This window comes from Phoxinus phoxinus (genome assembly GCF_949152265.1).
Source record: "Phoxinus phoxinus genome assembly, chromosome: 9".
In the NCBI taxonomy this organism is placed as follows: domain Eukaryota; kingdom Metazoa; phylum Chordata; class Actinopteri; order Cypriniformes; family Leuciscidae; genus Phoxinus; species Phoxinus phoxinus.
Window position 1 is genome coordinate 3,349,199 of NC_136884.1, and position 25,018 is coordinate 3,374,216.

Genomic DNA, 25,018 nt, shown 5'->3' on the forward strand with positions numbered 1-25,018 from the left:
CATTTCTGGGTTTATTAGTCTGATGATCAGCTTGTGTCCTTTTATTTTTTATGTAGTAACAGTTTCTCCATGTGTTTAGACACACCTGTTTATCTGCTCATTAATGCAAGTATCTAATCAGCCAATCAGGTTGATGCATGAAAGTAAGATGTTAAGAAATATGGCTCTGCTGCACATTAAATGAAGGAGTGCTTTTGAGTTTAAACCACTGGTCTTCTGGGATCTTCTCACACCGCGGTCTCTAGAGTTTATAGCAGATGGTGTGAGAAAACAGCCAGGTGTGTATTCAGCAGCCGAGATCTTCTCATTACTGCCAGGTAAGACCAGCAAACTCCTCAAAACTGATGTCTCCTGGTCTGATGTAACTCAATATCTGTTTTTACATGTAGATGGTATGGGTCAGACTTTGGCATAAATTACATCAATCTATCTTGCCTTGAGTCAAAATGTTGGCAAATGTTACTAAATGTTTCCATTTATGGCCAAAGTTGATCTATTATTCATGGATCCTCTAAAGCATTTTGCACACAATAGTGTCTGTGCGATATCTGGCAGTCGTGGTGCACAAGTCATATTTACAATGAGCACTATTAAGTAGGGGTGTAACAATATATCGTGCCACAATATATCGCAATACAAAAATGCAACAATACGTATCGTGGATAGTGACAATATGTATCGTGGATAGTTCACCCAAAATAGAAATTACTGTATAAGAAAAAAATCATGTTTTCAGAGTTTTAGTGTCAGTACTACATTAAACTACTATATAATGTTGATTATAATGTATAATAATGCAATGGTCAGCTTCAGAATCATGAATATTTTTATTCTGGTGTCACCATTGTCCTTGAATTACAAGCACCAAGTCCAAACCTGTTCATTTAAACCCACAATGTAATATCAAAGTTAGCATTTTAATCAACAGTACATTTTTTGTTAACCTTTTATCATATGTCTTGGGAGTATCGCAATAATATCGTATCGTGAGTTCAGTATCGTGATATATATCGAATCGTGAAATGAAGGTATCGTTACACCCCTACTATTAAGTAAGTCTCACTTAAGAATATATTTCTAAAGGTTTTCTTCATCAAATCCTTGGAAATTAGATGAAAGCAATAGACTGCAAACCAGTCTGTGTATTGAACTGTGATTGGCCGCTTTATGTGTCATACTGTTGCCGGTTCTTGTCCAGAATAAGTGATAAAGTGTGATAAAAAGTGATAGAACTAGTCTAGTATACTTACTAGCTAGCAATAGCGTTAGCATAAAATGAGCTTTAAATGCATCAGAGCAGCCATTTAAACTTCTTGTAAATGACTGTAAGAACACATATTTGATATTTGATGTGCATATAACCTCAAACCACGAACTACTCCTGAACAATGCAGTTCCTCGTGCGAGCAACAGAGGACGCTACAGTGTAATACAAATAATTCCCCTCGTCTTGCCAGATCCAGACCCTGTGTTTCCTACAGCGAATCTAATCTCTAAACTCTAGTAATATAACTTGTTTAATGTCACAGCGCGCGTGTTGTGTTTTCATTTAAATCTGGCTGGCAGCTCAAACAGGACATGTTGACTTCGTGTGAATTTATGACTGAGAGAGAGAGAGGGATAAATGCTGTGAGATTTCACCTTCCAGACTGAGTCCACAGGGGCTGGACGTCCCAGAATAATCCGCTTCCATCAATTAGAGCCGCTTCTCTCCCATCAACCTTAATCAATGCGTTTACACACCTAATGGGATGTGCTAACCACATTTGCCCTCGTACCTGGTCCTGTCTCTTTCTGGGAATAGACTTTTAATTAATATGGGGAGTTTAATGAGACCCGAGACGGTTTTTCATTATAAGATCTCTTCTGATTATGTGATTGTTGCTAGAATTATACATTTCTCAGCTGGGTTTCCTTCAGGAGACAGAGAATGGTGAGCAGACATTGTATCAACGTTATTTATTGTATATAAAATATAAACAATATCCTTAACCGATACTTGTATTAACCAGCAGATGAACATGTGTGTCTAAAAACATGTAGAAAGAAGACCTAAAACTGTTTCTGCATGAAAATAAAAGAAAACACGCTGTTAATTTAGAGATAATAAACCCAGAAATGTAGGCCTAATACAAATGCAATAATGCAATAATAAACACCAGAACAACACATTTTTAAAGAGGTGGTATAATGCCCTTTTCACTAGATGTAAAATAAGTCTCTGATGTCCCCAGAGTGTGTATGTGAAGTTTTAGCTCAAAATACCCCACAGATATTTTTATATAGCATGTTAAAGTTTTTTAACCACACCGTTTTTGTGTCTGTCCCTTTATATGCAAATGAGCTGCTGCTCCCGACACAGGGGGCGGAGCTACAACAGCTCGTGTTTTACCACACACACACACACACACTGAAAATTTCAAAAACCTTTAGCCTTTTATGTACAAACTGAAGTCAGAAAGATGGAGACACTCAAGAAGAAGTGACAACATGTAGACAACATTTCTGAATGGTTAGTTGATGAATTTATGTAGCTTATGTGTAGTTATCTTCTAGTCATTGATTAGCATATTCTGTCTTGATAATCGAAAAATCGTGTTCTAGGGGGCGGGGTTTATGTAAATTTTAGGGTTGGTGATGTCACTAACCCGGGAGGAATGTTCCTATCAGCCGTTTGTTGTAGTGTTGTAACTTTGCAGATGTTGTGTATGCTCAAACAGCAACACTACACACTAACTAAAGTTAGTCATAAAGTAAAATCATAATCAACCACCCCTTTAAATGAAAAAAATAAATGTAGGCTAATGTGTTTTGTTTCAATAATGCTTGTTCTTTAATGTTTTATTCTTTAATATTTAGGTATTGCCATCTGGTGGGATGAAGGGACATGTGTAGTGTACACACACACACACACACACACACACACACACACACACACACACACACACACACTGACCACCTTTCAGCTTCTTGTTAATGCAAATATATCTAATCAGCCAATCACATGGAAGCAACTTAATGCATGTAGGCCTAGGCTGGTCTGAGTATTTCAGAAACTGCTGATCTACTGTGATTTTAACACACTCATGTTCAGGGAAAATATCCAGTGAGCGGCAGTTCGGGTATATATTGTTTAAAATAATATTTTCAGACATAATTTCTTTTATTAGATATTTCATCTGCGCTGTTTTTTTTTTTTGTACCCCCAACAATGCTCCATATCTTCAGATTTCTCATTAATTTCCTATGCTGGTCGTTTTTGACCTGCAGACAATGAGTTTGACTTTTTTTTTTTTTAATAAGACCTTTTCCAATCATATATTGTTCTGTGTGGTTTTAAATGGCAAGTTTCGTATAATTCCAATGAAGTGAAACATTTTAAAATTTCACAGCGTAAAATTCTTCGGTCTAAAATGAACAAAATTGTGCATCATTGTTTTTTTCCCCTTAGTCCAGAAGCCATCAGAACAGACCCGCGCCCCATCATCGAGATCTAAACGAGACCTACAGTCTAAAATATCCACAGACAGTAGTGGGAGGATGTATGCATGACTAACCTACAGCTAAATCAAGGTCAGTTTTGGATATGTGAGATCTGCGGTGCATCAGTGACCAAAATATGATGCATTTGTGGACGTCTGAAAAGAAAAGCTAATGCACCTCGGTATCATTTTTGCTGTGGACTGTACAGTGAAACTACTCATTATTTGTAGTGCTTTATAAGGCGAGAAACACTTTCTTTCCTGTTTATTTCACGTTCAGTACTCAGTTCCAAGACCTATATGCACAAAATATAAGATGTCCATAGGGAAAGTGTTCAGTTTTATTCTCAGAGGAAGCTTCCACATTCATTTGTGTTGCCAAACCAGCTCACGACACATTAATTTTAGCTCTGTTAAGCATTAGAGGAAAAAAACATCAAGCAGTGTTGTACATGACTTCTGAAGTTGCAAAGAAATGTGCAATAAAGGTAGTTTTCTCTTAGTGGTTATAGCAGCCTCCCTGTGGCTTTATGAATTATCAATGTCAAACCAGTCTTGATACTATTTTTAATTCTGTATTTGCAAACAGGATTAAGGCGCTGGTGTGTGGGAATGCATGTGTCTTTAGACATGCAAACATGTTCTTCTCAGTGTGACTGCTGCTATCTTTGCTCTGGGGTTTGTGGCACGGGTGAATCCTGTCTGTTTTTTCACAGTGTGTGAATGTTTTCGTAGAAATTGAAAGATGAGCAGCTTTTAGACTAAGGCCAAAAATCCAGCAGTGTATGGAGGCCCAAAACCTGCGGAAATTTATAATGAATAAATAAATGAGATCCATCCATCCATCCATCCATCCATCCATCCATCCATCCATCCATCCATCCACCCACCCGCCCATCCACCTGCCCATCCACCTACCCATCCATCCATCCATCCATCCATCCATCCATCCATCCAACCGCTCATCCATCCATCCATCCATCCATCCATCCAACCGCTCATCCATCCATCCATCCATCCATCCATCCAACCGCTCATCCATCCATCCATCCATCCATCCATCCATCCATCCATCCATCCATCCATCCATCCATCCATCCATCCATCCATCCGCCCATCCATCAATCCATCCATCCATCCGCCCATCCATCCAACCGCTCATCCATCCATCCATCCATCCATCCATCCATCCATCCACCCGTCCATCCATCCATCCAACCGCTCATCCATCCGTCCATCCATCCACCCACCCGCCCATCCATCCATCCATCCATCCATCCATCCATCCATCCATCCACCCATCCATCCATCCATCCATCCATCCATCCATCCATCCATCCATCCATCCATCCATCCAACCGCCCATCCATCCATCCATCCATCCAACCGCCCATCCATCCATCCATCCAACCGCCCATCCATCCATCCATCCAACCGCCCATCCATCCAACCGCCTATCCATCCATCCATCCATCCATCCATCCATCCAACCGCTCATCCATCCATCCATCCATCCATCCATCCATCCATCCATCCACCCGTCCATCCATCCATCCAACCGCTCATCCATCCGTCCATCCATCCACCCACCCGCCCATCCATCCATCCATCCATCCATCCATCCATCCAACCGCCCATCCATCCATCCATCCATCCATCCAGCCGCCCATCCATCCATCCAACCGCCCATCCATCCATCCATCCATCCATCCATCCATCCATCCATCCATCCATCCATCCATCCATCCATCCATCCATCCAACCGCCCATCCATCCATCCATCAATCCACCCGCCCATCCATCCATCTGACCGTCCGTCCATCTATCCGCCAATAAATTATTTTGGGGTTTGATTGTACAAAACCTTTAGATCTTCAACAGGTAGAACAGCTCCCGCTTGTGAGAGAATCAGTGGCTATTTTCTGTTTGAGGGAAAGACCAGTGGATACTGTAATGAGTGCATGTGAGTCAGAGATGATGAATCACTCCATTAGACTCAGTCCAGCTGTGATTCGCTCTCAGCTCTAGAGAACTGAAACCCTGTTTTGCACACTTTAGAAAACACCATTCACCTTTAAATTGTTAAATGGATGCTTCTACTTCCCAGTATAACTCACTTTGAGTACATCTAGTTTTTTAATAGTATATGCAATGCCCCTAATGTTCACAACACACTATTACCTGTAGATTTTTATGGTAAACAAATAGGTTAGGGTTTCTTTGTTGCTTACATGAGGAAAATATATTTCATTAAAATATTCCGTCAATGAAAGTTCAGTGACTGCTTTGACTGATTCAGAGTTCATTCAGGAAAAGAGGCATCAGACAGATTCAAACTGTAGTTGCCAAGTCAACCAATCAATCCGGCCTTTAACCTCGGATACTTTATTCGAATCAACTTTAATATAAATTCAGGATTAATAAACTTTAATTGAACACATTTGTATGTGACAATAAATGCGGTACAGTAAGATGAACTCATTCAAGCCTGTAAAGTGTTACAAATATTCCGAATCTAATTTGAACATCTCGAGCTGGTGTGACAACCATCATATGACATCATATTTATATGAATAGGCTATATTTATGCCGAATGCCACTGAAGAGAAAGGGTGTGTCCTTGAGAGAGAGAGAGAGAGAGAGGAGAGAGAGAGAGAGAGAGAGAGAGAGAGAGAGAGAGAGAGGAGAGGAGAGGAGAGAGAGAGAGAGAGAGAGAGAGAGAGAGAGAGAGAGAGAGAGAGAGAGAGAGAGAGAGAGAGAGAGAGAGAGAGAGAGAGAGAGCTTGTTGCTCTCAGGTGATGATGGGTCGATAGAAGGAAGAGCTCTCGCGCCGTGTGTCTTTCACCTGTCTGCGCGCTCAGGGCTGGTCGGAGGCGCGCGCTCATTACCCTCAGAGACGCGCTCGGGAGCGTGAGTAAGTTCTCCTCTCGCGCTCCAGGAATAAAGCGAAGCCTTCGGTTCGACACTTCAGTTCAATGAGGCTGTTCGTGAACTATTGGAGTACTCAAGCATCGCCACAGCATCGTAGAGTAACGTTACTCCCCTCGCGTCATGTCTCACTCTGAGAGATGGGCAAGTTCGACGAGCACGAGAGGGTAATCCTCAACGTCGGGGGCACGAGGCACGAAACTTACCGGACCACGCTGAAGACCCTGCCGGGCACGCGTCTGGCCCTGCTCGCCTCCGAGTCAGACCTTGAGTCAGTCCTGGACCAGCTGCAACAAGTCCCGGGGTTCATCGAGTACAACGCGCGCAGCAACGAGTACTTTTTCGACCGGCACCCGGGTGTCTTCGCCTACGTGCTCAACTACTACCGGACGGGGAAGCTGCACTGCCCGGCGGACGTGTGCGGACCGCTGTTCGAGGAGGAGCTGTCCTTCTGGGGCATCGATGAGACGGACGTAGAGCCGTGCTGCTGGATGACCTACCGACAGCACCGGGATGCCGAAGAGGCGCTGGATGTGTTCGAGATGAACGTGGACAACGACGAGGACGACGAGTACGGCAAGCGACTGGGCATCGAGGATGTGGTGTCTGCAGACGGCACCGTCAGCAGGTGGAGGAAGTGGCAGCCGGTCATCTGGAACCTGTTCGAGGACCCGTACTCCTCTAGAGCCGCCCGGGTAAGAGCGCATGCAGCGTGGAGTCTCCAAACGGTTGCGCGCGCGCGAATCTCTTCCAGTGCTTCAATAGAACATCCAAACAACGTCTAAACTTGTTTGGATGCATGCGTGCGTGAAGATAAGTCTGTTTTGCGTTTGAGTTATCATGCATGCTTCTAAACATGTGCGTGATGTGTGCTGGAAACATGTCAGGAAAGGGACGAGAGCGTGTCCTGGTCACCTAAAACTGTTTAAAACCTGTTACAATTCCAACAAACTTAGTAAAGACATCACAACTCGAGCATGCATCAAAAATGAGTGCTCGTAAGCGCTCGTGCATGAATCGTAATGGTGTGCGTAATGGTCAGATACACGTATTGGAGAGGCAGGTGTCACATATTAATAACTCTCACCTGGACGCGCGTAATCTCCAGATTTACATTAGTAACAGGTGTCAGTCACACATCTGTGATGAAAGCGCGTCCTTTAATCGCAGCATTAGATTGTCCAGGAAGTAAAAGTTCTCAAGTGCAGGCATTATAGCCTCTGTTAAAACACTCTTGGATAAATTTGGCCTGATTAAGGGAGAGAAAATAATCACAGCCCTCCCACACTTACGTGACACAACCCAGAGCCATAATGGAGCTTCTTTTCTGTTAGTCGGCATTTGAAATACTCTTAATTAAACGATGGGTTGGAGGAGGCTGGTAACGTCAGTGGAAAAGAAAAATATGAATTATTGAGATTATTGCAGGCAAATTCAGATGCACTGCAGAGATCAGGCAGATACAGTTTTAAAGATCTTTTCCTTTGTTTTCTGAGTAAATGTCATAACTTATTTTGCTCTGATTATATGGATGGTAATGCATTTAAGTCTTCTACTACATCTACTACATGTTTTAGTTTAGAATCCTCAGATTGTTGTTACTCAACTTTAAGGATACCCCTTAAATGTCAATTTACTTCAAATGATTACAAAGAGAGAAATTGTTTTAAACTGATGTTCACATTAATGGTCAACCTAACCCATATTATTTTATTTTAATATTATTGGCTGTTAAATTGGAAGTTTGGTTGTAAACTGGGAGTTTAAGTGTGCTTTCTCATCTGTTCGCTTCATTTGATCCGGATCAATGGCGAAAAATAAGATTTTGTAGCACTTTTCACACCACACTGCTCTGGCCCGAATCAGTTGATGAGTTGATGAAACCAACTAAAATGCAGTCACGTGACAACATCCACATCACTCGTTGGCCAGATGTGTCTTGAATGTATTTCCATACCTGCACTTCGATTGGTCAGAATTAACGTGCGGGAAAATTCACACAGAACTCCCGGAAGTAAACAAAGAGGAGGAAAATCCGGCAGACAACGCACCGCTTTTTACTCTGGAGAGACGACTGCGTGGGCTGATTGAATCCCTGGTCATAGTTTATTGTATAGTTTGTCTACACCACTTTAGGCAAACAATAACATTTGAGAATGAAGCGAGGATGCGGCTTGAAAATAATGTTTTAATGCACTGCACGCGGCGAAGGCACTTCAGGAGGAGGCGTGCATTAATGTTGCTAAACGGTGACATAATGCACAGCGCAGCCGGCGACTACGGCAGCTGCTTTAGTCCAAAAATGCGCAGTTCTTTGGCAGTTGGGTCTGTTCTCACCGCAAACGAACCGCTCCAGAGTTCGTTTGAAAGCGTATCGAGACCTCCTCAAAGAGTTGGTCCGCTTCCACATTCACACCTGCACAACCGCACCAAGGGGGAAAACTAACTCTAGTGCGATTCAACCCAACTAAATGAGGCAGGTGTGTAAGCACCCTAACTTGAGTTGGTTTGTGGAAATTTGTGAAATGGTTATGATTGATTGAATTTTGCAGAGATGGACCAGACGAGGCGGCGAGCGAGGTGCTCATCAGAGCTGTTGATCAAATCAATAATTAAATGTTTATTACGCATAAACGTAATAAACATTTATTGTTTAATAAATAAATGTTCTCGTGTATTACGCATCACGTTTGAGCTTCAGCAAGATCCAATGAGGTTCATTCTTGTGTTACGCGGCATGTTTGAGCTTCTGCGAGAACCAATGAGGTTCATCCTCGTGTTACGCATCAAGTTTGAGCGTCTGCAAGAACCAATGAGGTTCATTCTCGTGTTACGCATCACGTTTGAGCTTCAGCGAGAACCAATGAGGTTCATCCTCGTGTTACGCATCACGTTTGAGCGTCTGCAAGAACCAATGAGGTTCATCCTCGTGTTACGCATCACGTTTGAGCTTCAGCGAGAACCAATGAGGTTCATCCTCGTGTTACGCATCACGTTTGAGCGTCTGCAAGAACCAATGATGTTCATTCTCGTGTTACGCATCACGTTTGAGCTTCAGCGAGAACCAATGAGGTTCATCCTCGTGTTACGCATCACGTTTGAGCTTCTGCAAGAACCAATGAGGTTCATCCTCGTGTTACGCATCACGTTTGAGCGTCTGCAAGAACCAATGAGGTTCATTCTCGTGTTACGCATCACGTTTGAGCTTCAGCGAGAACCAATGAGGTTCATCCTCGTGTTACGCATCACGTTTGAGCGTCTGCAAGAACCAATGAGGTTCATCCTCGTGTTACGCATCACGTTTGAGCTTCAGCGAGAACCAATGAGGTTCATCCTCGTGTTACGCATCACGTTTGAGCTTCTGCAAGAACCAATGTGGTTCATTCTCGTGTTACGCATCACGTTTGAGCGTCTGCAAGAACCAATGAGGTTCATCCTCGTGTTACGCATCACGTTTGAGCGTCTGCAAGAACCAATGAGGTTCATCCTCGTGTTACGCATCACGTTTGAGCGTCTGCAAGAACCAATGAGGTTCATCCTCGTGTTACGCATCACGTTTGAGCTTCAGCGAGAACCAATGAGGTTCATCCTCGTGTTACGCATCACGTTTGAGCTTCTGCAAGAACCAATGTGGTTCATTCTCGTGTTACGCATCACGTTTGAGCGTCTGCAAGAGGTTTGTTCTCGCGTGTCAAGCAGTTTCGAATGAGCTTTTGTTCATGTTCGCTGATTAATGTTTATACGTGAATAAAAGCCTAAATTAAATCTCTTCATCATATAAAGCCATCAAGTCTTTTCAGAAAATTTTGACTAAAACGCTAAAAATTAAAAATTAAGTTTTACAATCTCTTTATGATCGTTTTGATGCGTAAAATTGGTAGTTGCGTAGCTGTCAATGGAGGGACAGAAATCTCAGATTTCATCAAAAAAATATTTATTTGTGTTCCGAAGATGAACGAAAGTCTTACGGGTTCGGAACAACATGAGGATGAATAATTAATGTCAGAATTTTCTTTTTTGGGTGAACTATCCCTTTAAGATTCTTGTGTTTTGTTCTCAATGAGCATTAAATATGTGCAAATTTATTCTAACAAAGACTTAAGTTATTAGCAGGAGGACACATTTCCCAGAATTCACCTTGCAGTTTCTAGTTTCTCCCTTCTCCCTCTATTAATCCATCTGTTAATGTAGCGGAGGCTGTTGACGTGTGTGTGTGTGTGTTTTGATGCCGAGCGTGCCGTTGCCACTTAAGAGGTTAACACTGGCGCACGTCTGAAGATGCTGCGCCGAGACCGTTTCCATGGTGACCTTATCGTTCATCGGCCGCCCATGTTCATTCAGAGCAGCGATTGATTTCAGGAATTCAGTCGAGCACAAACCTGCCTTTAAACACAGTGTGCGTCTGCTCGTATCCTCTGGCACTGTTTGAAATGTGTGCGCGTGTGTGACATATTGTTTGTGTGGATGATTCATGCACTGGGAAAAATAACACGGTCATACAGATTATGTGTATTTATGTGGGCACAGATGAGTCGCATGCTGATGCCGGCAGCTTAAACTTTGTTGTCAGTCATTTTCTTTAGATCACTCGCTGAGTGCTGATTATCTCCTTGAGTTTAGCATGTGTTGAGGCAGTGGGCGTTTTTTCGTGGGATGTTAGTGTCCGTGTTGTTCGATTACAGTAATGAAAGTAACGTCTTTTAAGGAACATTTCACCCACAAATAAGGTTTCCAAAACTTCTTTTAAAGAACAATGATGTCATTAAGAACAAGCCATGAGTTGTTGATGATGATTATGATGTCATTGTGCATCTAAAATGTCTGTAAATTGTTGTTTGGCTCAATTTTTCTTTTTTTAAAGCAACATGAAAAAACATTTGCGACCCATTTTTGTTCCATAATGTGACGCATGTCTGAGTGAAACATAATAATTAATGATAAAATGTGAGTCTTAAAGGAACAGTTCACCCAAAAATAAGGTTCCAAAAGGGCTGTGCGATATTGAAGAAAAATGTGATATGCAATAACTCCTTAAATAATGCGATATTCGATATGCGATACGATAATGCTTAAAGTGTGTAAAATTAACTTAAATTATCTTTAAAATATATTTAAAATGATATAACCTACATGTTTCACATTCTTTTTATGACAAGAAAACATCATTATAACTTCTGAAAGTGAACATCAGTGTTTTACTGTAGCATAAGAAGTGTTATTTTAACATCAGTGTAAACCACAGGGGTTCAGGTTATCCTGCATTAGGTTTATTTAATAAAAGATACTGAATCATAAAATATAAAAATAAAACATTGCTTAGTTTTCACTGTATGAATTAAATATGTCCTGATACTTATTAAAGCTAAAAAAAACTTTGTCTTTTGTTCATGACCCCATTTATTGCAAGCTGTTGCGATATATACATTTGCGATATTTCGATAAATTCGATATATTGTGCAGCCCTAAAATGTGTCTGTAAATTTGACCATAATATGATCCACGAGTGGAACAGAATAACAAACAAGAATATGTAGCGTGAGTCTTAAAGGAACAGTTCACCAAAAATGACTAAACACTGATAATATCCTCTTTTGTATTCAACAGAAGAAAGGAATGACATGAGAGTGAGTAAATGACAAAATTAGGGCATTTTCACACCAGATTTGATTAAAACCACTTCTGAGGAGGCTTTTCCGTCCGGACGTGGAGGCATTTCAATCATTTTCTCAATGGAAGCGCTGCTTTTTCAAATCTGTCATTGTTTACTATCATTTACTGTCACACTTGTTGCATTTAAATGAGTATCAGTGGCTTTCTGATTGCATAGTGCTTGTGTTCATGCACTGAGACAAACATGCATGTGTGTGTGCGACATATTGACCAGTGTTTTTAGTCCAAAGTCCAACATTAGCATCTTGAATTGCAACCGTTTATAGGCTCTGTGTGTCATTTTAGTGCGAGACAGTAATTACAGATCTGTCTTTCTCGCTGCTGACGGGAGGACACTGCGAATCACTGTTGGTGTAAAGCGCGGGAGAGAAAGATGTGTGGAGAAATGAAACCGAATGCAGGGTGCCGTGCTAAACAAGCTGTCGCTCGACACCGATGTTTTGGTTTTGTGTACTTCTGGACGAGGGAGGGTTTGGCTTTCATGTTCAGCTCGTTTGAATCTCACACACATGCATTAGTGTGCTCATTTCGGCCAGGACTGTCTTTTGTGCTGTGATAATTGCATAGGCTTTTTCCCGTATCTGCACAAACGGTCCACGGCTTCAAACGCCCCGCCTGGAGAGAGTAACACAGGCTTAATGAAGCCGTTCAGACCACCGAGGCCAATTGCACACACACACACACACACACACACACACACACACACACACACACACACTCCAACCTGTCGCATTGAGCCTTCGACTTTTCAAAAAGCATCAAGATATACTTCGCCTACGCTTATCTTTAGATGACACTGAAAACGAAGCCGCTCTACTGATCTTTAACTAATGGAGGAAAACTTTCAGGACGTGTTTTGACAGCATTTCAGCGCGTGAGTGTTTAATAGTGTTTTAATGTTTTGAAAGAATGAGGTTGGAATGAGTGCAAAATATTATCACGATACGAGCAATTTAGTTGGCATTCAACTGAAATAACTATGATAATGAATGTTTGCATGCTCTATACAACATGTCTTTGTGTATAAACATTAGTAAACCCAACACAATCCATGCAAATAATGGTGTAGCAAAAAGCCATTTTCAATGGACGCATTCTCATCAGATATCACTGTACGGATGCTGTCAACTTTTTTTTTTGGGAGACGTTTTTCTGATGTCTATATTTCCATCCGTTCAGATGAGATCGTACTGTACAAACTTTCTTTCATCTTTACACATGTCCTCTTTGCCTCTTGTCAATGTCAACTCTTCTCACACATGCATGCAACTTTTGCTTTAGTTTATTCTTCAAATAAGGAGTAAAAATAGAGCACTACATCATGCTCATGGGAGGTTATAGAGAGGTCATTCTCATAGCTTTGCAGCAATAACCGGTACAAGAAAGACTTCGAGCAGGAAAGAGCGTGTGCTTTTCTTCAGGTGTACAAATAGTTAGTTTGAAGCTAAAATGGGATGCTGTCTCCATCAAGCACACACACACACACACACACACACACACACACACACACACACACACACACACACACACACACACACACACACACACACACACACACACACACACACACACACACAGTGTTGAGTTCAAGGGCAGCGTGTGCCAGACTCAAACTCAATAGGGATGTGAAACTCACACTCCAGTTAGCAGCTCAGTGTCTCCACGGTTAGTGTGTCTCTCATTGAAATATGGATTATTGTCAATCTCTTATGTTTTTCTCTGGTAGCTCTGATTGTCAGTAAGCTTTTGGATAGTAATGACTCAAGTGTTATACATCCTTCTAAAGGAACTACAAATTATTTGGATAGATCATATACTCTAAAGTGAAGATCATGGGAACACACTAGTCAAGTCAAGTCACCTTTATTTATATACAGTCGTGCTTTTTACAATACAGATCAATGTATCAAAGCAGCTTCACAGTGATAATATGAAAATAATACAACAAAGTTTGTTTCTAGAAGAAAATTGCGTCATCGTCCACCTTATAAGTAAGGCAGATCAATAATATTGTTGAATATTAAATGTCTCCAACCAAGCAAGCCAAAAGCCAAGGCAACAGTCTGACTCAAGTGTTACCAAATCCATCGCAAGGAATTACTATATTCACAAAAACCTCAAAAGCTTACAATGACGTACAATATTAGGTAGTTAGTTATCATGATCACTTTACATTACTGATCCAAATAATGAGTTATTCCTTTGGTAATACTTGAATCATTACACTCTTAAAAATGCTGGGTTGTTTCAACCCAATTTTGGGTCAAATATGGACAAACCCAAACGTTGGGTTAAAATTTTTATTAAAAAATGTAACCCAGCATTTTTTAGAGTGTACTATTTCCGTATTTAATTATTTTTGCTTATTAATTAATTAATTCTACATTGTTCATTTGAACCTGTAGTAGTTATTAGTTCTCTGGGAGGTATGAAAGAAATGTAGTTACCGAACAGCTAATATTGAACGACCTCATTCAACTGAGCGCTGTTACTTACTAATTAGTTTCTTGTTAGTTAATAGTTGTCACGAGTGTTAATATTGCGTTTGTTCCTGTGTTCTTATTCATTAATGACGGAAGAGTTTTCTAAAGTGTTACAGAGGTTACCTTTCATCTTTTCTCCCTTTTTTCCTCTTCTGTCCTGTTCTATTTCTCCTTTTCCCCCCTTCTTTCTCATGTTTTGGGGGTGATGTTGTGGACTGTGTGTCCTCTCTGCAGGCTTCTGGATCATAGCGTTTCTTCCTCGGCGTCTTGAAACTCCAAACTTGGACAAAACCGATCCAGTCACCGGGAGCTCGACGTCTTATCCGATTGACCCGCGCGTGTCCTCTTTCTTCAGATGCAGAATCGATGCAGCTTTGCCTGTAAACGGCTCGTCTTTCTCCCAGAAATCCACAGCAAACGGATTTCTATTTCACATTCCTCCACAAAACGTTCACCTTCAAGACGCTGATCAGACCGTCTCCAGTGTCGTGAAACTTTACTTGGTGTCACTCGGAGAGCGTAATTGGAAAATATTAGCTTGTGTAGTGCAAGGTTAAACGGTTTAGACGCTCAAGCTGTCACTCGTCTAACTCATTCGGTTCAGTTTACATGTAGCGGCGGTGTTAAGCGCTGACATTTAAGGCTCTTCACTCCCTGTTGGTGTGTAAATACGGTATACTCCATTAAGTGAAGGCCTCTTCACTGTGCTACTGTACGCCGGCAGCCGCAATTATCCTGTTGAGTTGAGTTGAGCCGGGCTGCTAGTCCAGGTTTAACTATTAGGAGTCACTTCAGCCGAGCGGGAGAGATCTCCTCGTCTGAATGGCACTCAAAAGCCCGTCTCGCTCTCTAGTGCATCTATTAGTCAACATGTCCGTCTCGTGCACACGTGCTTTAAAGACACACAGGTGAACTTAATTGAGTTTGTGAAATTAAGATGAATCTGAGCACTTGCTGTTGCCGACATGAAAATGGCATTTGCAACCATTTACACACTGTAAAAAAATGATTTCTTAAATAAAATGAAGATTATTGGAATACATTTTACAAGTAGACACTAGTTTTTCTATTTCAAAATGTCACGTTTAGTTCAATGTTACTTGTTGTTTCTTTGTAATTTGTCAAATTTACTGGCAATTTCAGAGTGAATTTGTTTTCTCTCGAAACTTCATACTTTGTGGAATTGATCGGATAATGAAACATGTCTCAACATGTGAATGGTTTGAGTTGAGCGGCTGAAAAGGAAAGTTGTTTCCAAAGTTCATTTAAAAAATAAATGGTTTAGGACTTACTTTGAAACAATTTTCACTCCGAAATTGCTAGTAAATTTGACCAATAATTGAACATTAAATTAAGTGGTAAAACTAAAATTGTATTTTCTTGTAAAACATATCTTTCATTTATAGTTTAGATAAAAACAGCTCCACAGTGTACAAATATTTTTATTACTACTGTACCTTTAAGTATGTAAATGAGCTCTGTCGTGATTGGCTGAACTGGCCAGGGTGACTGTGGATATGCAAAAGAGGGTGGTCAAATTTTAATGAGCTCATTACCAAGATGGTTTAGGAAATAAGATGGTTCAGTAAACCTTTGAGGAAGCTTTGTAAACGTTAGCACATTATGCAACGTTTTATAAACAACAAGAGACCTTTACAGTCAACAGTTTGATTATGATGATCTTTTCTATATGGTTTAACGTGAAGCTTTTCATCGCTGCATGTCAGATGACATTTTCAACTCGCTGCTGTTGAGTAATAATAATTACAGTAATTTGCCGAAGGAAATGAACGTATAGTAGAGCTGCATGCATAAGTGCAGTTTAGTAATAATGAGTCTAGACTGTGATCTCTCTCTCTCTCTCTCTCTCTCTCTCTCTCTCTCTCTCTCTCTCTCTCTCTCTCTCTCTCTCTCTCAGTTCTCTTACGTAGAGTTCTCTCGTACTGCGTCGAAGAACGCTACGGGAAAGATATTTCTTTGTCGAGATTGAAGCCTAAAATTAATCCTTAATTTTGTAATAATGTAAAACGCTTTTCTGAAGCATACAACCTAGGCGGAGCAATACAGCTCACCCATTGGCTGCTCTGCCAGAAAAGCACAGCCTATGCGAGGCCAGGACGCTGACCAATGAGGGCGCGTCGCGCCCTTCTGCGTCACCTCCCGCCCAAACAGGCGTGGCCTAGGCCTATAAATACGAGCATAGCTGTCTAACACGCCGATTTTCTAAAATTCAACGAAGCTGCACGCATCGCTGGATTGGATTCGAGCCGCCACAGCCGTTTGGAACAAGCACCTCAGCAGGACGCGCCTCTTACCTGAAGCCGCTGGTCTTCGCCGCCTTCAGCCGCCGTTCCCTGCTGCGCTTCTCCGGTGTGGAATATCCTTTACATTATGTGTGTGTGTTTTGTGTGTGTGTTCGCCGTCGCGACACACAGTTTTTCCACCACTAAAAGAGCCGAGCGTCTTTTTCAAGATGTCTCGCACCTCCTGTGGCTCGTGTAGAGCCCCGCTCAGCGACAGGGACCACGTGCTGTGTTTCCTGCCTGTGAGTATCACGCAGCTTCAGCTCTCGTCGATGGCGGCTGCCATCGCTGTAATTTGATGCCTACGGTGACTCTGCGGACTCGCCTGGCGTTCATTTACTGAAGCAGCATCTTTTCCGCCTGCTGTAGTGCCGCGCCGTGAAAGCGCCGTGCTTAGCAGAGCCCGGAACCTCCCTTCACCACGAGGTGCTCGCCGCTGCTGCCGCCAGCTTCTCCGCCCGCTTCGCTGGACTCTATGATCGACGGACAAGGGCCGCTGTGTGCCGCCGCGTCCGTCATGAACGAGGAAGGTGAAGCCGCGTCTGTGGAGGAAGACTGCTTTTCTCTCCCGCTTCGGATGGGCGAGCTCCGAGGATCTCCCCTCCCCCGCCGCTCATGAGCGTCGACGGAGAAAGACCAGCATCGATGCGCTTACCGGCTGGATGGCTGCTTTTCTGCAGAGGAACGTACGTTACCGTCCTCACGACCCGCGCCTTTTTCTTCCTGAATTCACGAAGAAATCGCGGAGTCCCGGAAAGCCCCGTTTTCAGCCAGGATGCGCACTTCTGCTTCGAGGAAAGCTAACGTTACAGTGTTAAAATCCCGCCGCGGCCGGATTTCACTAAAATGTCTCGCTCGCACAGTCCCAACATACGCGACCGTGCCAGTGTATTTTGCAGTCACCAAATCAGCATCAATGCTCGTTTGCCTGCACACAAACGCCGTTTTCACGACGCCCCAGGTAAATCTGAAAATGTATTTTCTGGTGTCCCGGCCACGGCCGATGGTGTAATGTGTGTATCCGTAATGCCCACGACTCAGTGCCCATTCATACACACAAGCACAGCCCTGCACAATACAGGGCTTGCACACATAAAATCGACTCGTGTCGGTTGTGCAATACATGTAAGTTAGTGAACGTGCCCGCTTTTCAGTGCCCACAATCACTACACACTGCATGTCCCGTGGTTTCTGTAAAAACGAAACGAATGCACGGTCAGTCGGTTCTGATAGACAGTACTCTCTGTGCTACACGGTGTCCCGGCCACAGCCGATGATGTAATGTGTGTAACTGCAATGCCCACGACCCAGTGCCCATTCATACACACAAGCACAGCCCCACACAATACATTGTGCACTATATGTAGTGAGCGTGCCCGCTTTCAAGTGCCCACAATCACTACAAGCTACATGTCAACATGGTTTCTACGGAGCTCGCACCGCGTTCTCTCTCTCTCTCTCAGCTGAGAGAGCTGAGCGCGCGCGCGGGCTGCCCGCTCGATAAGCGCGCCCCCGCATCACGCCATGTTACAGCACACGACTGCTCTCGTGTCGCCGCCATTTCGCGACCAGAGCCCGGTTTTTCAACCAGTGCAAGCACAGCCCCGTACAACACAGGGTCTGCACACATAAAAACGACTCAGGTCGTTTGTACTTTACATGTAGTGAGCGTGCCCACTGTCAAGTGCCCACAACCACTACACACTGCACGTTCCGCGGTTTTCTGTAAAAACGAAACCAACGGACGATCAGTCAGTTCACAAACACAGTATTCCCGGTGTTATAAATGTGCCCGCTACCACGCGCCCACATTTATTCACAAATATACGAGCCCTACGGGCAGCCCCGTTCAACACAGGGTTTGCACACTTAAAATCGACTCAGATCGATTGTGCTTTACATGTAGTAAGCGTGTCCACTGCCAAGTGCCCACAACCACTACACACTGCACGTTCCGCGGTTTCTGTATAAACGAAACTAACGAACGGTCAGTCAGTACACAAACACAGTGTCCCCGGTGTTATAAATGTGCCCGCCACCAAGCGCCCACGTTTATTCACAAGCATAACGAGCCCTACGGGACTCGTCCCGCGCGCTCTCTCTCGACACAGAGAGTCGAGCGCGCGCGGGACGCATACTGTGTTAAACATGTCCCCCGCCTCAGACGCCACGGCGTCCATGTTACAGCACACGGTTGCTCTCGTGTCGCCGCCATTTCGCGACCAGGGCCCAGATTACATTCAACCCCTAGTCACACGTGCACATGCATGGGAAAGACTTCCCGGGGTCTCAGAATGGGTGCTAGAGACTATAAAAAGAGGCTATTCGCTACAGTTTCATCGACGCCCTCCCCGTTTCACGGGAAAAGTCGAAACCACGGTAAAAACAGAAGTAGCACATCTACTTCGAGCCGAAATAGCGAAGCTATTGAGCAAAGGGGCCATAGAGCCTTTATCTCAAGCTCAGAGCGAAGGGGGTCTGTACAGCAGATATTTCCTGGTACCGAAGAAAGACGGGGGTCTCAGACCCATTTTAGATCTAAGGCGTCTGAACAAAACGCTAACAAAGCGGAAGTTCAGAATGCTCACGACCAGAAAAATCCTCGCGCAAATTCGCAGAGGAGACTGGTTTATGGCGATAGATCTGAAAGACGCGTATTTTCACATACAAATTGCGTCACGTCACAGGCGATTTTTGAGATTCGCCTTCGAGGGCCGGGCATATCAGTACACAGTCCTGCCATTCGGCCTGTCTCTAGCACCTCGTACATTTACAGTGTGCATGGACGCGGCGCTGGCACCCCTGAGACTCCGAGGCGTTCGAATTCTGAACTATTTGGACGATTGGCTGATTCTAGCTCAATCGCCGTCAGAACTCGCTCACCACAAGACACTAATACTCGATCACCTCGAGTGCTTAGGTCTGAGAGTCAATTGGGAGAAAAGTTCACTGTTTCCCAGTCAAAGGATCTCCTTTTTAGGACTGGATCTGAACTCACTGTCTATGACAGCACGCCTGTCATCACAGCGCAGGCGAAATACCCTGCAAATGGCGAAATCCTTCCGCAGCGGCCACATAGTGCCGCTCAGGAGATTTCAGAAAATGCTGGGCCTCATGGCCTCAGCCTCTACAGTGCTGCAGTTGGGCCTGCTGCGCATGCGCCCACTACAGTTCTGGTTGAGAACGCGCGTACCGCGCCGAGCATGGTTACACGGTCGTTATCGCCTCAAGGTCACTCAGGAATGCATTTCAGCCCTGACACCATGGAGAGCGTCAGACTGGTACCGGTCAGGTGTAAGCCTGGGAACTTCCTCGAGCCTGAAGGTGGTGTCCACGGACGCGTCCACCTCAGGCTGGGGAGCACTGCTCGACGGCAGACCGCTCTTTGGCCAATGGGCAGAGCGAGCCAAACTACCGCACATAAACTGCCTGGAAATGATGGCGGTGGACTTTGCGCTGAGGCGCTTCTGTCCCCGGATAAAAGGACACCACGTCCTGGTCCGCTCGGACAACGTGTCGGTAGTAGCCTACATAAACCACCAGGGTGGCCTGAGGTCCCGAAACCTATTCAGGTTAGCGGAACGCATACTGGTGTGGGCTCAGCACAACCTGCGCTCGTTAAGAGCAATACACGTGCCAGGCCACTTGAACGTAGGCCCGGACAGACTCTCACGGAACAATGTTCCTACGGGAGAGTGGTCCCTACACACACAGACAGTGCGTCTGCTGTGGAAAAGGTTCGGCAGAGCGGAAATAGACCTGTTTGCAAACCAGGAAAACGCTCACTGCCCAGAATTCTTTTCGAAGAGCACGAACGCGCTGGCCAGAGTCTGGCCCCGCCGTCCGCTCTATGCTTTTCCTCCTGTCTCACTCCTGCCTCAAGTGCTGGAGCGTATCAAGGAGAGCGGATGCTCAGTACTACTGGTTGCTCCATACTGGACGAATCAGACCTGGTTCCCAGCTTTGATGCGACTGAAAAGTACTGCCCAGTGGCCGATTCCAGTGAGGAGAGACCTCCTCTCACAGGCCAAGGGCGCGATTCTGCATCCTCACCCCGAGCTTTGGTCCCTACACGTATGGGCCATAAACGGGTACCCGCTAACCTCCCAAGAGGAGTGTTAGACACGATCGAGCAAGCTAGGGCTCCGTCTACTAGACGGCTCTACGCTTCCAAATGGTCGGTGTTCTCTGGATGGTGTTCAGATCAAGGTCTGTCACCACTTCAGTGTGGAGAACCGGAGATTCTCTCCTTCTTGCAAGAGCTATTGGATAAGGGAAGAACCCCATCCACGCTCAAAGTCTATGTGGCTGCCATATCAGCGTTCGTTAATCCAACGCTTGGCCGTTCACTAGGCAGGAACGACCTGGTGGTCCGCTTCCTTAGAGGCGCCAGGAGGTTAAACCCTCCAAGGCCCCCCCTCAGTCCCCGTTTGGGACCTTTCTACAGTGTTGAACGCTATGAAAGGGGCCCCTTTCGAGCCTATTCACTCAGTTGACATGAAACACCTGTCTTTCAAGACCGTGTTTCTTTTGGCTCTCGCTTCAGTGAAGCGTGTGGGAGACTTGCAAGCGCTCTCAGTGAGAGCTTCTGGTATGGAGTTCGGGCCAAACGACTCTGTAGTCGTATTGAAACCGAAGCATGGGTACGTGCCTAAGTCCCTCAACACACCGTTCAGGGCTCAGGTCATCTCCCTGTCGGCCCTGCCGGCCTCAGAGGACGGAAATAGCTCCCTTTGCCCGGTCAGGGCATTAAGAGCTTACGTGTCCCGCTCCGCTGTTTTTCGACAGACGGAGCAGCTCTTTGTTTCGTTCAGCGGACGCTCCAAGGGGCGAGCCGCGACGAAACAGAGTCTGTCTCGATGGGTAGTGGACGCCATTGCGCTAGCCTACGCATCTAGAGGTTTGGAAGGCCCTTTGGGCATCAGAGCACATTCCACGAGAGGCATGGCCTCTTCATGGGCTTGGTATAGCGGAATCTCGTTACAAGATATCTGTATGGCGGCAGGCTGGGCCTCCCCGTCTACATTTATTAGGTTCTATAACCTAGAGGTTCCTGCGTTGCAGGCTAAACTGCTCTCGGTCTAGAAGACTATGTATTAGTGTCCTGCCCCGCGCTGCGGCCCAGATCACTTCAATGTTAATATGTATAAGTGTTCCTGCCCCGCGATGCGGCCCAGGTCACTTCAATGTTTAATGTGTATAAGTGTTTCCTGCCCCGCGCTGCGGCCCAGGTCACTTCAATGTTTAAGCATCACTCACTGACAATGTGTCCCATGAGCATGCTATTACCCCTCATATATATCTATATTTACATATATATGCTGTTATGCCTTAAGAGGCACTACTATAAAGGGATGATGCTAATTTAGCCGCTCTCCCTATACTTCTTGGGGTAGGCACTTGTATACCAGGGCGCGCGCGCCCTTAGGTGTCTGTGTCGGTCCAAGAGCACGCACGGCGTTTTACATGGGGTTCCCGTAGCGTTCTTCGACGCAGTACGAGAGAACTCTACGTAAGAGAACGTACTCGGTTACTAACGTAACCTCGGTTCTCTCTAGAAGAGGGAACGAGTACTGCGTCTCATGGCCGTGCGTGTCCGCGCTGCGTCGCTTCATTGACGAAAATCGGCGTGTTAGACAGCTATGCTCGTATTTATAGGCCTAGGCCACGCCTGTTTGGGCGGGAGGTGACGCAGAAGGGCGCGACGCGCCCTCATTGGTCAGCGTCCTGGCCTCGCATAGGCTGTGCTTTTCTGGCAGAGCAGCCAATGGGTGAGCTGTATTGCTCCGCCTAGGTTGTATGCTTCAGAAAAGCGTTTTACATTATTACAAAATTAAGGATTAATTTTAGGCTTCAATCTCGACAAAGAAATATCTTTCCCGTAGCGTTCTTCGACGCAGTACTCGTTCCCTCTTCTAGAGAGAACCGAGGTTACGTTAGTAACCGAGTACGTTTGTGTACTGATAACTCAAATAATACATTTGATATCTGGGTCAGTGTATTTTTTATGAATATTCACATTCAAGCTCTGTTCTGAAACCTACTTTACGTAGACGGCATGAGTACAACATTGATTTGTCTTGTGATTATGTGTATCCTTCACAGAGAAAGCAATCCTGTAATGCATTGTCTGTACAATGTACTTACATACAAATGAAAAATATTATATATTGTAGTGGCCAATAATAAAAAGCTTCACCCTTTATTTAAATATTATTAAACATTTGTTAAAGTTTTTTTTATCTTTAGTTGTATTTGTGATAACGCAATTAAACATGCCAAATTGTATGGACATAATTTTTTTTTGCCAGGCTTTCAGAAAGAAATTATGAACTCATGCCAGAACCAACGAAATATGATTATGTTGTAGTCAGTGAATGCTTTTCCCTGCTGAGCTGTTTTTCTATGCATTTTATTGCATAGTAAAATAAAACCTGTTGCTGTAGTTTGCCTTTTTTTTTTAATCAAATATTTTTTTTCAGGTAAATGCCTTAACCAAGCTTAGTGTTTGTACTTCCCTCAAAAAAAATGCAAATTTTCCTCATAATTAGATGGTTTAATCAAACTTGTTGGGTCATATTTACCTATATTTATGTACAGTACATGTTTTTTATGCTCATGTCAAACTCAATTTGAGTGTTTCATATCAGACGCTTGTGAATATCCATTTCAGACACTTGCTGGGTTTATTACAGAGATTCAATATCACTTTATCGATGTTTATTTACTCTATATAATCCAGTAAGATCAGTTTACATTTCTGTTTACTATGAGAGCTTTGATGCTAAAGCTGGTTTCATATTTTATATGTATTTTGGTATTTCTGTATTTGATCTGAACTGACTTGAACCCTCGTGTTGTGTTCCGGTCATTTTGAGGATTTTCTTTTCCCAAAAAATGCTATTTAATGTCGTCACATTCCACTAAAACTTACTGACTTTGGTCTCACGGGGTATAGTGATATACAACAAATATATATATATAATGTGGTGTTCTCGAGCAACAATGGCCTACAAAAAATATTTGGTAACACTTTACTTGAAGGGGTGTGCATAAGACTGACATGACACCTTCATAATCATGACATAACACATGTTATGAATATGAAGGAGGTTTTATGCATGTTTATGACATCTACCGTTAAGTGTCATTCGCTCAATTATGACATATTTAATGCACATATGACATTGTTTGAGATGTCTTTGTTATGACAACTTGACATAAACCAATATATCATAACCTGTCAGTGTCTTGGTAATGACAACTTGACAATACCATAAATATGTCATAAACATGAGATAGCAGATTCATTATCTAACTTAAGAAACCACTTCGCTTTGTGGGTAAACATTACAATATTTTTCATTTTAATGACAAATTCGATGTGTACCACTGTTGTTAAGGTCAAGAAAAATATTCCTGACACAGTTATAATGTCCTCATGAAAATGCCAATGTCAAAACCAATCACATGACAGTTTAATGTAATGTTAACCCATAAAGCTAAGTGGTTTCTTAAGTTTGATCATTAATAATTTTCAGACATATTTATGACATATTTATTGTCAAGTTGTCATGACAAAGACACTGACAGGTTATGATGTATTGGTTTATGTCAAGTTGTCATAACAAAGACATCTCAAACAATGTCATATTTGATTGATAAATGTCATAATTGAGCGAATTACACTTAATAACAGTTGTCATAAACATGCATAAAACCTCCTTCATATTCATGACTTATGTGTTATGTCATGATTATGAAGGTGTCATGTCAGTCTTATACACACCCCTTCAAGTAAAGTGTTACCATATTGGGAATAAATCTAACATTATGTTGTGACATATTGGATTCAATCTTTTTATTCAATCTTTTTTTTGATGAGTTCAGAGCAATGAGGCCTACGATTAATCACCTCCAAAAAACAAACTCAAAACCTGTGCTAACTGAAAGAAAACAAGATGACACAAAGATTGAATCTAATATTCTGTGATAATATATCATAACGAGAGATTTACCAGCAATCGGTTCTTCAGCAAAGATCCATCCTTTCAACTATACAGTACAAATGTAAATATTAAAAATATAAAAATTATGATTAGCACACAAATTAACCCTAAGGGAGAATATTTAATCATTTTCATTTATATGG

At 43.4% G+C, this 25,018-nt stretch overlaps 1 protein-coding gene across 4 annotated transcripts in view; it reads left to right on the forward strand.

Annotated features, from left to right (window-relative positions):
• Positions 1-6,155: 6,155 nt before the first annotated feature.
• The window catches only part of kcnc2 (potassium voltage-gated channel, Shaw-related subfamily, member 2), a 51,996-nt gene continuing 33,133 nt past the window's right edge, over positions 6,156-25,018 (forward strand). For 2 of the 4 annotated variants that reach the window (XM_079622107.1, XM_079622105.1), the window contains exon 1: positions 6,305-7,105. In XM_079622107.1, the coding sequence (XP_079478233.1) occupies positions 6,551-7,105 (555 nt within the window). In that variant the 5' untranslated portion in view covers positions 6,305-6,550. Of the gene's footprint in view, positions 7,106-25,018 lie in introns of all 4 variants that reach the window. The other 2 variants (XM_079622106.1, XM_079622104.1) reach the window with 2 other exon arrangements.